Source organism: Plasmodium gallinaceum (assembly GCF_900005855.1).
Source record: "Plasmodium gallinaceum strain 8A genome assembly, contig: PGAL8A_v1_108, whole genome shotgun sequence".
Classification (NCBI taxonomy): domain Eukaryota; phylum Apicomplexa; class Aconoidasida; order Haemosporida; family Plasmodiidae; genus Plasmodium; species Plasmodium gallinaceum.
This window is the reverse complement of record NW_021628228.1, coordinates 1,119,683-1,136,152: the sequence shown is the minus strand read 5'-3', so window position 1 is coordinate 1,136,152 and position 16,470 is coordinate 1,119,683. Positions and strand designations below refer to the sequence as shown.

The 16,470-nt window shown below is 17.2% G+C and overlaps 5 protein-coding genes across 5 annotated transcripts; 3 read left to right on the top strand and 2 right to left on the bottom strand.

Annotated features, from left to right (window-relative positions):
- Nucleotides 1-959: 959 nt before the first annotated feature.
- On the top strand, nucleotides 960-1,925 carry PGAL8A_00406200 (conserved Plasmodium protein, unknown function; the record flags this gene model as incomplete). Its single annotated transcript, XM_028670426.1, has 1 exon — nucleotides 960-1,925. The coding sequence occupies one exon, from the start codon at nucleotides 960-962 to the stop codon at nucleotides 1,923-1,925; it is 966 nt and encodes a 321-aa protein (XP_028527179.1).
- A 419-nt stretch (nucleotides 1,926-2,344) lies between these two features.
- PGAL8A_00406100 (conserved Plasmodium protein, unknown function) lies at nucleotides 2,345-4,858 on the bottom strand (the record flags this gene model as incomplete). Its single annotated transcript, XM_028670425.1, has 1 exon — nucleotides 2,345-4,858. One exon carries the CDS (start codon nucleotides 4,856-4,858, stop codon nucleotides 2,345-2,347), a length of 2,514 nt encoding a protein of 837 aa, XP_028527178.1.
- Nucleotides 4,859-7,048: 2,190 nt separating this feature from the next.
- On the top strand, nucleotides 7,049-10,993 carry PGAL8A_00406000 (conserved Plasmodium protein, unknown function; the record flags this gene model as incomplete). Its single annotated transcript, XM_028670424.1, has 1 exon — nucleotides 7,049-10,993. The coding sequence occupies one exon, from the start codon at nucleotides 7,049-7,051 to the stop codon at nucleotides 10,991-10,993; it is 3,945 nt and encodes a 1,314-aa protein (XP_028527177.1).
- Nucleotides 10,994-11,853: 860 nt separating this feature from the next.
- Nucleotides 11,854-12,564, bottom strand: PGAL8A_00405900 (conserved Plasmodium protein, unknown function; the record flags this gene model as incomplete). Its single annotated transcript, XM_028670423.1, has 1 exon — nucleotides 11,854-12,564. The coding sequence occupies one exon, from the start codon at nucleotides 12,562-12,564 to the stop codon at nucleotides 11,854-11,856; it is 711 nt and encodes a 236-aa protein (XP_028527176.1).
- Nucleotides 12,565-14,326: 1,762 nt separating this feature from the next.
- Nucleotides 14,327-16,089, top strand: PGAL8A_00405800 (RING zinc finger protein, putative; the record flags this gene model as incomplete). Its single annotated transcript, XM_028670420.1, has 7 exons — nucleotides 14,327-14,386; nucleotides 14,619-14,654; nucleotides 14,768-14,997; nucleotides 15,207-15,593; nucleotides 15,689-15,764; nucleotides 15,836-15,887; nucleotides 16,031-16,089. 7 exons carry the CDS (start codon nucleotides 14,327-14,329, stop codon nucleotides 16,087-16,089), a joined length of 900 nt encoding a protein of 299 aa, XP_028527175.1.
- Between the last annotated feature and the right edge of the window lie 381 nt (nucleotides 16,090-16,470).

Sequence of the window (16,470 nt, the reverse complement as noted above, 5' to 3'; positions counted from 1 at the left end):
AAAAAAAAAAAAAGTAAAATAATAAAATATTTACATTAATTTACGTGCCAAATAAAAACATATAAATATCTTTTAACAAGTTTCTCGATACATTTGTATCCTTATAAAGTACTTAAAAACATAACTATTTATTTATTAAATATATTTTTTCTTTTTTTAAATAATATACTTTTAAAAAAAAAAATTTAAAAATATATATTTAATCAATTATATATTTTAATTTTTTCAGAGATATTTTTTTATGTAATAAATAATCAAAAAAAATAAGTAAAAAACATCAAAAACCTTTATGAATATTTTAAAATTTTGAAAAAAAATTAAAAATATTTAAAATTATCAAAAAGAATAAATCATTAAAAATAGATGATCAAATAAAAAAAAATTAATAAAAATAGTTCAATTTCCAAAAAATGAGGGCAATTTTTTTTTTTTTTTTTTTTTTTTTTTTTTTTTTTTTTTTTTTTTTTATTACCCAAATATTTAAATAGAATAAATAAAAAATTTGAAAGCATATTATATTTTAAACATTATATAAATATATATAATTTAAATTCCTTAATTCCTTATCTTATGTGAATACTCGAAAATAATTTTTTTTTTTTTTGTTTTTATTATAATAATTATAATAAAAAATATTTTAAAATAAAATGAAAATATAAAATATAGCAGAATATTTCTTCCTTTTAATGATATTTTTTTTTCACATTTTATTTTGTATAAATTTAATTACAATAGCAAATATATATATAGTTATATTATTAAATAGAATGTGGAAGCAAAAAAATGTGAAAGAAAAAAGAGTTTTTATGTTTTTTTTTTTTTTTAAGTGTAGAGATTAATATGAAGTTATTTTTAAATTAAAATTTTTATTTTTTTAAAGTTCATATATAATATTTAAAAAAAGAAAATTAATAATAAAATAAAATATTAACATTTTATTTTTGTAACTATATTTGAAAATGGACAAAAATTCTCTAAAAAGAAGAAACAGATTACTCAAAAAAAATGAATCAAGGATGAACATATTACTAGGTAAATCAGTAGATGATAACATTTCACAGAATAATAATAATAATGATAATTTAAGTAATGATAAAATTTATGAACAATTCTCAAATAATATGAGTGAAAATATAGAAAGAAAAATTTTAAATAATGTAAACAACAAAAAAAAAATTATAAATGAAAATACGGATTACGAGAAAAATAATAACTGTGTTAATATGATTGATAATAATTCTAATAATTTTGATTATAACAAAAATGTAGATAATGAAAATTATGAGGACAATGAAAAACAAAAAAATATAAATGACAAAATAAAAAATGTTAAAGAGGATTATCTTGGAAGTAAAAAGGAAATATTACAAGAAGATGTTAATTTTAATCATAATGAGAACATGTCCTTTAATGTAATAAAAGACAAAAATATAAATTATAATTCATTAAAAGAAAGGTCAGAATTTAATATTAATAACATGAAAAAGTTGCATTTTTCATTATTAATAATTCTTTCTATACTTTTTAGTTTTATAAAATTAAATTATAACAATATACTCTTATATAACAATATAGGAAAACAATTTTTATATTTCATTAAGTCAAATAATTTTTTTATATACTTTTCAATTATCTATAATGTGATATTTTTATTATTTGACATTTTTTTACATTGCCTAAAAAATAATATAAGAAAAAAGGATTTAATAGAAAATATCAAAAATGTAAAAAAAAAATTAATTAATGAATCTGAATTTTTCCTTTTTATCATAAATAATATGCTAACAGTTCTAACTTTTTTAATAAGTATTATAAAATCATACGTGGTTTCTATATTTTTAACATACTTATTTCATGATATTTTTTATAATAATATATTCTATATATCTTCAATGAATCTGAATAAAAAGAAACATATTATATGATTCAACTTTTATAAAATAAAATTTGTTTTTTAATACATTCGCATATAATTTTTTAATAAGAGTAATAATTCCAGATTTTTATAAGAATATCATTTTATTTATTTTAAAAATGTCCTTTTTACGAATGTTTATCATATAAAAGATGACATTTTATATATATATATATATATTTTAATTTTATATAAAAAATATTTTTAGTCTAATAATATAAAAACTATTATTTTATTATTTAATGAAATATTTATACATTTAAATTAAAAAAAAAAAATATATATATATAAACAAAAAAAACTAAGAAAGTTCATATTTAATCATTATAAGAACAAATAAAAATATGCATATGGTTAATAAATGTCACATATGCATAAAAAAAAAAAAAAAAAAAAAAATAATATATATATATAAAGAAATATATATAATTATATTTCTTTATTTTTTAGATCATAAAATTTTTGAGCTATAGTTTCATGATATACATAAGCTTTATTTCTTCTATAATTTTCAAATACATCATCTTCATTTGATTCTTTTACAGCTAAAGAGTAATAATCAAAAATAGAATTATTATGATCCTTTTCATCATTCCAATTTTGCGCATTTTCAATAGCTATTTGACTAAAGTTAACATTTTTACTTTTTTTATTTTTCTTCTGGTTATTACTATCAGATAAAAGTTCAATCATTGAATTATCAATTAATTCAATAGATGAAAATGTTGTATTAGTATCACTTGAGTAATTATTCTGATCATATTTATCATTAGTTAATTTATCACTGTTATTACAAAATTTTGAATTATTATTGCTATTTTTCAAATTTTTTTTTTTTTTGTCTATATTTTTTAATTTTTTATAATTTTCGTAAACATTCAATTCATCTGAATCAGAGGCATCACTGCTTTCAATATCTTTATTGTTAATAATGTGTTTTAATTCATCATAAAAATCATTTACTTTTTCATTTAATCTTTCTGAGGGATTTAAAGATGGAGGAGTTTGATATGTATAAGAAATATCTATAGGAGTGTAAGGAATTAAAGGGTTTTGTAATTTTTTCCCTTTTTTTGAAATATATTTTAATAGTGTAGCTAAAAAACCAACAGAAATATCCTCTGGATTTTTATTTGTGTTGTTGTTAGTTATGGTTGAATTGTTTAAGTAACTTACTTTATTTTCCCCATCATTTTTTTTAGATTTTTCATAAAAATTATGTCCTTTTGAAAATTCATTAGAATTTGATTTAGCAAGTGGAGGAGGAGGAGGTGGTGGTGGCATTTTCTGATTTTGATAATTATGATTCTGATAATTTTTATTTTGGTAAGTTTGATTTGATAAATTTTGATTTTGAAAATTCTGTGAATTTAAAAATTTATTTGAAGTATTATAAGAAGAATAATGTTCATTTCTATTTTTGTCTAAATGATTATTTTGATGATAATTATTGTCATAATGAAATATATTTAATAACATTTTTGTTTCCTGAAAATTATTAATTGATAATTCATTCCATTTATAAACCATTTGTAATAAAACATTTATTGAATTATGATCTTTATAATATGCACACGTATATGCATCTTGAACTATTGAATTCATATATACTTTAAATTCATTTAATGCTTTTTTTTTGTTTTTTAACATAAAATTTCTTAATAATTCATGATAAGAAAAAACTAAATTTAATTTATTTTTAAAATTTATACATTTTAATATTTTATTATAAAAATATAAGGATATAATTTTGCTGTTGTTTATATAATCACATTTATTTAATATCCATTCATTTGCTTTATTAATACTATCTTTTTTAGATTCTTCACAACATGTTAATAATTTTTCTAAAAAAATTTTGTCTTCTTCATTTAATTCTTGTAAAGTATTATAACTTTCGTGTTCATCATAATTTTTATTTTCATTGACATTTTGATTATGAACACTTGAATCCTTATTTATAATATTATTTTCATTAAAATTGTTATGATTATCATTGTAACATGTATTATTATTTTTACACATATTTTCTTCGGATTGATTTTTTTCATTTTCATAAAAATTTTTTCCATTTATATAATTTTCATTTTTATTGAGATACAAATTGGATTCATTGTTTTTTTTTTCAGTGAAATTTGTATTTTTATTATTCTGATTACTATTTCTAGAATCACTTTTAATGATATTTACTTCTTTCTCATCAAAAGAATTATTATTTTTTTTATTATTACTGTAAGAATAATTTAGGCAATTTTCATTGTTATTAACATTTTGATTAAAGTTATAATTTTTTTCAATAAAATCATCATTATTAGAATAACTTATTTTATTATCATAATTCCCATTATTATAATTCTTATTTTTATCATAATTATTACTACAATTAAAATCATAATAATAATAATTATTATTATTATTACTATAAATATTACTATAAGAAGTGTAATTTGTATTGTTTTTATTATTACTATTATGATTTGCATGTTCGTAATTATAAGAACCTCTATTAGAACTATCATGTGAATTGTTATTTAACTCATTACTTTTTGGTATATTTTTAGAATAATTCTTCATAATAATTTCATCACCTTCATTATTATAATTATTATGATATTTATAATAATCATCATTATTTTTATATTTCTTGTATTTATTATCATCATTATTACTTACATAGTTGTAATTAATATTGTTTTTAATTGAAGGAGAATTATTAAAACTTTTGTTAATATCATTAGAATTATAATTATTTCTGTTAATAGAATTGTGTTTTATAATATTATAATCGTTACTTTGATTTTTATTGCTATAATTATTTATCTTCTTTTTATTTTTTTCGTTTTCTTCATTATATTTTTTACTACTAATATTATATGCCTTATAACTTAATTTATCCTCGTGTTTATTTTTGTATATATTATAAGAACACCCCTTATCATTCATTGCTATTTTTTTTTTTTATCTAAAAAATTAACTTTTTCTTTATTTTTTATTATATTTAATTTAGTAATTCTTTTTTTTTTAATTATTTTTTATTATTTTATATAATTATTATCTTTTTTTTTTTTTTTTTTTCGTTTTATATATATATATATATATATTAAATTATATGTTATTAATTTTTTAACATACTGTTTCAAATATTTACAATAAAATTATTTTAAAATGTTGTTACTTCTTTTGAATATGTTATTGATATCTTTAAATATTAAGTGTATTTTATAAAATGTTTTCAATAATTATATATATGTAATCTTGAGAAATATATCATTCATTTTGATAAATTAAATTGTTTGTTAAAAAATTTAAATATAAGTTATTTTATTAAAAAAAAATTGTATAATTTTAAAACTCATTATTTTCTTTATTAAATAATTGAATCATTTTTTTTTTTTTTTTTTCATAGTTATTAAAAAAATAATAAAAGGTATTTGTTATCTATAAATACAAATTTTAAAATTTTATATTAACAAATGCTAAAAAAAAAAGACCCTTTTATTATTATATTAAAATAGAAAATCATATTCTTCATTGAAAAATATAGATTCACATTTTGTATAATCTTGAAAAATAACAAAATCATAAAATTATCATGGATTAACTAAAACTTGGATATTTTTTTTTTTTGTTATTGTAACAAAAAAAAAAAAAAAAAAAAAAAAAAAAAATATATATATATATATATATATATATATAAAATATTTGGTTGGCAAGTCTTTTTTTTTTTTTTTTTTTTTAAACTAGAAATTTTATATTTGTATATATATAAAATGAGAAAAAATATTATTAAGAATATATTTTATTAGAAATAAAATACAATTTTCTTTTTTTCAACAATTCTTTTTAAGAATTCTATAGCATTATATTTTTTGTTTTTATTTTTATCTTTTATAAATGTTTCCTTCATTTTATTAAAATATGAGGCTTATATATAATTATTTATTTAAAGTTTTATAGCTTTATATTTTCAATTTAATTTTAATTCATATCAAAATTTTTTGAATTTTAAAAATGTGGAGTTTATAAAGCTATATATAAATATTTCTTTAAAAATTGTCAATATGTATATAATTTTTCATAAAATTTTCAGTTAAATAATATATAAATATATATCATAATTTGTTTTATTTTCTTTTTCATTATATTTTTGTGTGTGAATGAAAAATAATGAAGAAAAAAAAAACAGTTTCACTTTTATTATAAAATTAATTTAAGCAAAATATTTTTAACATTGTACTTCATTTTTTATATTATCATTAAATTTATATTTAAAAATTAATTATTCTGAATACAAGTTATAACAAGGAATAAAAAAATTAAAAAATTTTTTCCACTTTTATATTTATTCTTAACAGAAATTAGTAACCTATATAATTGCAACATTAACATTATACAAATTAAATTTTTGTTTTCTTTTTTTATATATTTACTTAATATTACTTTTAAACATTAATACTATAAATAACAATCTTACGAGAAAAATAAGAAATAAAAATTACTTAAATTCATCTTAATAATTCCTTTGTTATTTAATAAATACATTATTTTTTTAATATATAAAAAAGAAAAATATGTATAATGAAATTTTATATTAAATTAATATTAGAAATTTCATAACTTTTTAAATAATTAAATTACAAATATTATTATTTTATTATATTTTAATTTTTTTTTTTTTTTTTTTTTTTTTTGTTATTTTGAATTCATTGAAAAATATAGGTCTATATTAAAGGATTAATTAATCTATATTTTATTATACATTTATCTTTATTATATTTTTCATTTTATTAATTTTCTGATTTATTTAATTATTTCTATCATATTTTTTTCCTCATATTTTTTTCTATATTGCATTTTGCAATTTTATTGTTTTCATTTATGTAAGCATAACTTATATATTTTACAGTATATTTTACTTTTACATTCTTTAAATATATATATATATATATATATATATATATATATATATAATATATAAGTAAAATATACTGTAAAATATATAAGTTATGCTTACATAAATGAAAACTTTTTTTTTTTTTTTTTTTTTTTTTTGTTTTTATCTCTACTAATATATATATATGAAATTGCACATTATTTTTTAATTAAATTGTTTTTGTTATAAAAGAACATAATATGGAGGAAGATAATGATATTGAGGTAGATAATATATCAAATATAAATAAATTGAACAAATCTAGTATATCTGAAAATGTAAATAAAAATGTGCATAATGAAATGAATAATGTAAAGAGTTTTATTAATAATATCTCAAAAAAAAACATAAATAATGAAAATAATAATAAAACAAAATATAAAAATAACATTTATTATAGTGAATCAAAAAATAGTGTAGATAATTCTCCAAATACATATGACAAAAAAATAAAGAAAAATTACGAAAATTCAAAAAATACTAATAATTTAAAATATATTAATAGTGATTCAAATAGAAATTTAAATGTTAATGAAAATAAAAATACTAAGTTGAATTATGATATAAATTTAAACAATAATGTTAAAGATAATGTTAATTATGAAAAATGTATTAATGATAAAATAAATAGTACAAAAAATAATGATGATACTAATATTTATGATAACATAAATAACAAAGTTAATTACAATAATAGTCTTGATGACAATGTAAATATTAGTAATACAAATAATATGAACATTTGTAATAATAATAACATTCATTTTAATGATAATAATAATAATATTCATGATAATAATATATATAATAGTAATAATAATAACAGTATCAGTGAAAATAATAAAGATTCTTGCAATACATGTAACAATGATGGTAAAATTAAAGATAGCAATATAAATAATAATAGTAATAATACCATTATAAACAAAAATAACTATAGTGTTGATAACATTAATAATAGTAATGATAATATTAATAACAATATAAATAATAATAGTAATAATAACAATATTAGTGAAAATAATGGAGATTCTAATAATACTTATAATAGTGATGACAATATTAATGATAACATTAGCGGTGAAAGTAGAGAAGGTTCTAAAAATGCTTCTAATGATGATAATAATACTAATGATAACATTAGCGGTGAAAGTAGAGAAGGTTTTAAAAATGCTTCTAATGATGATGATAATACTAATGATAACATTAGCGGTGAAAGTAGAGAAAGTTCTAAAAATGCTTCTAATGATGATGACAATATTAATGATAACATTATCAGTGAAAATAGAGAAGGTTCTAAAAATGCTTCTAATGATGATAATAATATAAATAATAATAGTAATAAAAATATCAACAAAAATAGCAATAGTGTTAACTATGTTAATAACAATAATGACAATAATAATGATAGTAACAATGATATTATCAACAAAAATAACATAAATGTTTACGATATGAATAATAGTAATTATCATTTTGATAATAGTAATAAAAATAGCAATATAAATGATAACATTATAAATAATAATAATAAAATTAATAATAGCAAAATTACCAATAATATAAATAATAGTAGTGATAAAACTAAGGATATACATAAAAGTAATAATAGTAGTAGTTGTGGTAATGATAAACCCAATAGTAATATTCAATATAATGAAGATAATAATGACAATAATATTGATTTTAATAATAATAATAATAATAATAATGACAATGAATATAACAAATTAAATAATTGTTATTTGAATAAAAAAAATGAATCAAATTATATAGAAAGCAATAATTTAAAATCATATAGTGAAAAAGATTTAAATGTAGTAGAAATACAAACTAGAAAAGATAAAACATTTTTAAGTAATTTTTCAAGTTCATTATCTAGATCAGATAGTATGAATAGTAATTTAATAAAAATAAGCCATAAAAATGAAGAATGGGAGCAAAAAAAAAAGTGGAATTTTTCCTTTTTATTTAAAAATATAAAATCAATAGTTGTAAAAAATTATATTTTTGTAGCTAAAAAATGTGGGATACCTAATCAGCCAAATAAACCAGGTCCCGTTTTAGCTATAAGTATAGAAAAAGGAAATAAAAATGAATCAAATAATATAATAGTTCAGACACCATGTGCATATGAAAAATATTCATTAAAAGGAAAATTAATTCAACATAAAAGCTTATATCCTTGTACTATTACTTGTATGATAAATGGTAGCATAGGTGGGATAGGAAAAGTGGTTATTTTAGGAACACAAAATGGTTTTGTATTAATTTATAAAATTGACAAATTTGAATGTATATTGAAATTAAATACAAAAGAATGCTTAAAAAGATACTTTAGTAACTCTACGAATAATAGAAAAACTATGAATTATACTAATATAAAAGACAATATAATAAATTATTATAATAATGAAGGAAATAGTAATATGTTAAATTTTTCAGTATTAAATGATTTTGATAATGATTTATCATATCAGATTTCAGGTATCTCAGTTAAATCAACTTTTGCTAATTTTATACATTGGATAATTGCAGGTAATATGAAAGGATACATTTTTGTATGGGAAGTACCAAGTGGAAACCTAATAAAAATCCTTATTCACCCAATTCATTTTTTTAACGATTTAAAAAAAAAAAAAAATAAGTCAAATAATTATTACTCTTCTAGTGAAAATTTCAATTACAAAAAAAAAAAATTTAAAAAAAAAAAGATAATAAAAAAGAAATATAATAATGAAAAAAATTTAAACAAATATGTGCAAAGTGATAAAACAAAAACTCAGCAAACAAAAAAAAATAGTAAACACACAAAAAAGTTATCTGCTGACAGTAACAATAAAAAGAAAAATAGTTATTTAAATGCAAAAATTAATTCTTCAAGTGATACTAGTTTCTGTAGTAATACTTTATACCAAAGAAATTCTAAACTCGACAAAAAATTGGTCGAAAAAAAGAATAAAATAATTTATGAAAAAAATAAAAAAAGAAATTTCCAAAAAGTTACTTCGAAAAAAATGGAAAGAAGAACAGAAGTAAAAGAAAAAAAAAAGGTAATTAATAATTATAAGGATAGACAAAGTGATAAAGAAGAGAACAAAATAAATGAACAAGAAAAAAAAGATAATGAAGAAAATGACAGTGATGAAGAAAATAATAGTTATGAAGAAAATAATAGTGATAAAGAAAATGACAGTGATGAAGAAAATGACAGTGATGAAGAAAATTATAGTGATGAAGAAAATGACAGTGATGAAGAAAATGACAGTGATGAAGAAAATGAAAGTGATGAAGAAACTGATAGTGATGAAGAAAATGAAAGTGATGAAGAAAATGATAGTTATGAAGAAAATGATAGTGATGAAGAAAATGATAGTTATGAAGAAAATAGCAGTTCCGAAGAAAATAGAAATGATGAAGAAAATAATGAAAAACATGACGATAATCATCATAAAAGAAATAATTCTGGTGATAATTATTTAACCGATTCTGATGAACATAACTCTATTAATAAAGAGAGTAAAAGAATAAAATTAAAAAAGAAATCTCAGTATCATCAGAAAAATGTTTCAAATAAGTGTTACGTATCGGCTATACTAGCCGTCACACATAAATATGAGTTGTGGGTGGCATTTGGTAATGGTTATATAGCTGTTTATGATTTATATGATTTTCAGTTACTTCTTTATACATGTATTTCAAAAAGTCCAATAATGGATTTAAAATATTCGAAAATATTAGAAGATGTTTTATTATTAATTGGTAATAACTATTTATCGGTGTGGGACACCAAAACATTAAAGCAAACTAAAAAAATACCAACTAATCAAATTATTAAAAATTCTTCATTATCTACTCTATATTTATTAGAACCACCCAACTCATGGAAATATAAAAAGGTAGTCCTCATTGCCGGATGTAATAATGGATCATTGTGTGTAACTAATATAACAAAAAAAATGGATGGTGATTTAATTTTTTCATATATTAAAACTTACGATAAGCAATTTGAACCTTTTGTTCCAATCAGCTACATATATATTGAACCTAGTATTAATGCAGCTTTCGTTGGAGATGCCAGTGGTGTTGTTTTTACTCTACCAAAAATTTTAAACACTCTAAAGTATGATGATAATTCTACATAATTTTTTTTTTTTTTTTATTCTACAACTTTATTAAAATTTTCTACAATTAAACTTTATTAGAAAAATATAAATAATTAACATCGTTTTAATTTATTGACATATATAAAAACTAATTATAGATTACATACAATTAAAAGCAAAAACGTTTTTAAAATAAAACAAATTTGCAAAACATTATAATTTTATCATTATATTACATATATATTATATTTTTTTTTTTTTTTTTTTTTTTTTTTTTTCAAATATTTTTCATTGAAGTATAAAAGTGTGTATACATAAGATTCTAAAAATTATGAAATATATATTTTTTTTTTTTATGTTATTATTAGGCTTTTAAATTATCTATTATAAGCCTAACAAAAATTTAATTATAATCCTTAAGATACTTATATAAATTTAGTACTGAATAGTATCTTCCACTTATAAGAATAAAAAGATGATATTAGAAATTAATTATTTTTAAAAATATTACCTTGTAATTTTATACTTTTAACAATAACGGATAAGAAGAAAATTTATGTTCACAATATATACATCATCCAAGTTAATTATAAAAAGGGGGAAAAAAAAGGAACAAAATTCTTTATCCTAATAAAAAAGAGTTCTTTTCTTCTCCAAGTTTTATTATAGTTATATACATACTTTAAAACTTCAAAATAATTAAACATTTTCACAAATAAATATATACATGTGTAACAAATGAATGACTTATAAGAAACAGAAATAAAACATTTTCTTTCTTTTTTTTTATTTCAACATGTCTCAACTGTTCCTTTTACTAAAAACATATTTATGTATATTCCATTAATTAAAAAAACAAATGTACATATATACATATTTGAAGAAATAATTAAATTATTCTAAGAATTCATTTCAATTAAATCCATAGCAATTTTGGTTTCAAAATCATTATAATTTTTATAACTACTTATTTCATTCATTAAATTGCTTTCAAATTTCTGAAGATAATTGATATTGTAATTTTTATTATTTTCCTGTTTCATAAGCAATAATAATTTTTTTAATTGATTTTGCCTTTTTTTTCTTTCTTTAAGAACCTGTATCCTTTCTTGAGTAATATCTTTTAAGTAATCATCTTTTTTATTCAACCATTCATTAAATTTGTTTTCTATGTCGTTCTTAACATATATTTTTTTTTCTAATTCTTGCTCCATTTTGTTAACTTCTTCTTCTAATTTATCATGTTCAAATTTATAAATTTTCGTTTTTTCTTTTAATGTTTTTAATTTTGTTTCCAATTTAGTGCCTGATTCATCCTTAAATTTTTTTTCACTTCTTTTCATACTTAATTTTTTAATGTTATTGCATATATGCCATTGCAATAAATCTTTCTTTTTCTGTAATAAATTTAATTCTTTTTTTAAAAAATCATATTGTTCTTCTGCTTGCTTTAATAAATTTTGTAATACACTATAATTTTCTATTAGATTATAATTCTTGCTTAAGTCTATTTGGTCATATTTTGTACTCAGTTCATTTTTTATACCATTGGAATATAATTTCCCTTTTGAATCAAGATAACGTAGCTTTTTTATATTTTTTTTTTTCATTTTATAATTATTAATTAAACAAAAAGAAAATTCAAATCAGTTTAATTTTTGTTAAAAACAAATAAAGATAAAAAAAAAAAATATATATATATATATATATATAAAATATTGAAGACTAAAGATTAACAAAAAATAAAAAACAAATATTGAAAAACAAAATAAATATCTTTTGCTGTTTACATTTTTAACTTACAAATTGAATATTTATGTTAAAAAACAAAGATATAATATTTATTATTTTTAATAATTGAAAATTTTCTTACACCTTTATAATTTAATTTATATTAAATTATCAATCATAAATTTTTTCTTTCGTATTCAGAAATAAATAAGAATAGCTGTTGAAATAATAAAATCAAGATTCCAACATATTGCAAATAATTTTTGATGTTGAAAATTTTACAATTACTTATTTAATAATATACATATATTTTTTGTAGAATAAATCTTATAAGATAAAAAAGAAGGAAAAAGTATGATTATTTTTCATTGTTCCAAATCCTACAATTATTACACATTAATATTTATCTTATAAAAACTTTTTTTTTTTTAATTACCTGAATTGTACATATTTTTTTATATAAATTAGTTATATTTTTATTTTAATTTTTTTTTTTTTTTTTTTTTTTCTAAAAAGCGAAATGAACTTTAAATGTATTTTCCATTTCTATATATAATAAATTCTAAAATTACAAATTTTCCTTAAAGTATAACGTGTAAAATTTTTTTTCCTTTATACGTTGAAAGTGTAACTGCGTATATATAAATCCATGAATATATATAAAACGTGTATGTAACAGCAAAAATGTATAGTTTAAGTCTTTTCTTATAGTATACATTAATTTAAAAAAAAAAAAAGGAAAAAAAAAAATAAACTTAGTTTTTATTATATTATAGAAATTAACAATAATTACCTTTGGTTCTTGAATACTAGCTTTTAAAAAAATATATATATTACAAATATAAAAATAAAAAGACAGCATAACATACAATAATGTACAATTTATTGAATAATTTATGAATTACCATTAATTTAAATTTAATGTATGTACTATTAAATGAAATTTATTTTTTATAAAAAGTAATGTTTTATTTCTCTTGATAATACATCTTTTCGTTAAATCAGAAAATTTATATAATTATATTTTACGCTACACATATTTATTGAAAAAGATAAATAATACTATTATAAAAAAAAAAAAAAAAAATTTCAGTATTGTTTAAAATTTAAAATAATTCTTTTTTTCAATATTTTAATAAGCAAAAAACTTTATTATTAGAATTTTCTTTTTTCATTACAATTTAATTATTAAAATTTATATCTTTTCCTCAAAAAATATTGTTACTTGTTAAAATTTGTTTGGTATGAAATAAATTCTAAATTCAACAAATCTAAAAATAAAATAAGCATGTTATCTATTTCATTTTTTTTATTAATCATATTTTATTTTTAATGTGCACAAAGATATAAAGCTTTTTTTTTTTTTTTTTTTTTTTTTTTTTTTTAAAGAAAATTTAATTTTTTTTTTTCATTATACTATGTAATTTTAACTAATTTTTTTAAAAATAATATAAAATTAAATTATCTTTATTTCTTTTATTCTTCTTTTTAATTACTGTTGGTATAAGTAACTATACAATCTCAAAAAATGTTTTAAGTGCATAATTAACAATACATATATTTATATATATATATATATATATATATTTATATAATTAATTTATATAATGATTTATTAGTTATTGTTATTTATTATGTATAATGGGAATAATTGGCTCTTCTTTAGCTAATAATCAAAATGACGATTTTCATAATTCTCCTGTAAGGTTTTAAAAAAATGAAAGAAAAATAAGTTTTGTTATATATATATGTTTAATAATTTAAAAATGAGTAAAAAAGAAACAGATATATAATTGAAATATCTAACGGCAATAAATATTTTTATATATAATATTTTTAAAAATTTGAAAATTAGTTGTTTATTTTTCAAGACGTTATAAAATGCTCCCCATGAAAATTCACAATTTTTTTTTTTTTTTTTTCATTTAAACAGCCCCGTATCATATCATTAAATCCATCTTTTAATAATGTAAAAATATAATTTAAAATTATTAAAAAAAAATATAAAAAAAATTTAAAATAATTTATATATATAAGTAAAGGTTTATTTAAAATTTTTCTTAAAATTTTGCTTTTAATTAGAGATCAGCAAATGAAAACTTGTGTGATTTAATATCACAAGGACCAAATATTAACATTCAAAAAACTTCAGTTGTTCGAAATTCCATAAATTTACGCAGAAAGACATTAAAATTAGTAAATAATGGAAATAATGTTTATTTAATAAATTTTATTTTTGATTCACTATATGATGTAGAATTGTCTATTTATTTTTGTTGTAAGGAAGAAATTTCCGAAACACAGGAGACACTGTATAAATTATAAACATAATTTTTTATTTTTATGTTTTACATTTTTCTTATTATTTATTTAAATAAAGTTTATTTATATATATTTTATATATAATTTATTTTCATACTTAAAATTTATGTTTATTATATTCTTTGTTTATTTACTTATTTATTTATTATATATTTTTTAAATATATTTTTTTTATTTTTTGTTCTATTCTTTTTAATAGATATATCCCAACAAAATATAAAACAATTAAAAAAATATTTCATAAAGAAGTAAATCAAGTATATATAAGTGAACCAGAAGATGGAATTGATTTAAAAAATATTGATATAAATGATTTGAAATGTAAACCAAGTTATGAATATATTATACCTATTCTAATTGTTCTGAAATCTATAGGAGCATCTATACCGCAAGCACAATTTAACTTTGCTTATATACAAGAAAATGAAATAAAAGAAAATAATAATGGAGAAGATAAATATAAAATTGTTCTTTATAGACAAAAAATACAGTTTGGTAATAGAAGTTTTGAAGTTCAAGAAATATTTGGTATAGAAAAATCTAATGAGGCACAAACTGATCCTGTTAACAATTTTTTATCAGGGAGGTATGTTACAATATATATAATTTATAAAAAAAAAAATATATATATATATTCATATTTAAATGAAATATATATATATTTTGCTAATACTTTAATAGGGAATGTGTAATATGCCTTTCTGAAGAAAGAGATACAGCTATTTTACCTTGTAGACATATGTGCCTATGTAACTTGGTAATTTATTTTTTATATTTATATAAATTTCTTTACTAACATTATTCTATTTTTTTTTTTCATTTTTTAAGTGTGCTAACATTGTTAGAATGCAAAATACAAAATGTCCGATCTGCCGACAAGGTATAGTTAAAACATGTTAATTTTTTATATAAGATATAGTATAATTTTAGTAATGATAAAAATAAAATAAATTAAAAAAAAATGAAGAAAAATTATTAATATTCCTTTTTTCGTATTATCATTTTTATTATTATATTTTACAGCTGTTAGAGGTTTATTACAAATTTCTATTGAAAATAATAAGGTTCCTAATAATACATAAAAAGAAATTTTATTGTTGAAATGCGCATTCAGTAAAAATATAAATATTTTTGTTCTTTAAATATGATCTTATTTTTTCAAAAGAAAATTTATTATTTTCAATATTCTTAATGTATATTTTTTAAAGTTAATATTTAAGAATATTAATTGTTATTCTTTTTTTTTTTTTTTTTTTCATCGTGCTTTTATTTGGCATACTTATTAGTAATTGTTTACGTATTGCTAATTTTTATCTATAATAAACTAATATATATTAAATCTCTTCATGTTGTAGGTTTGCATTATTTTTAATAAAGTATATTTAAATACCAACACATAATATAATAACTAGAGTGTTTTACCATCACTTTTTTTTTTTTTTTTTTTTTTTTTATGGATATTT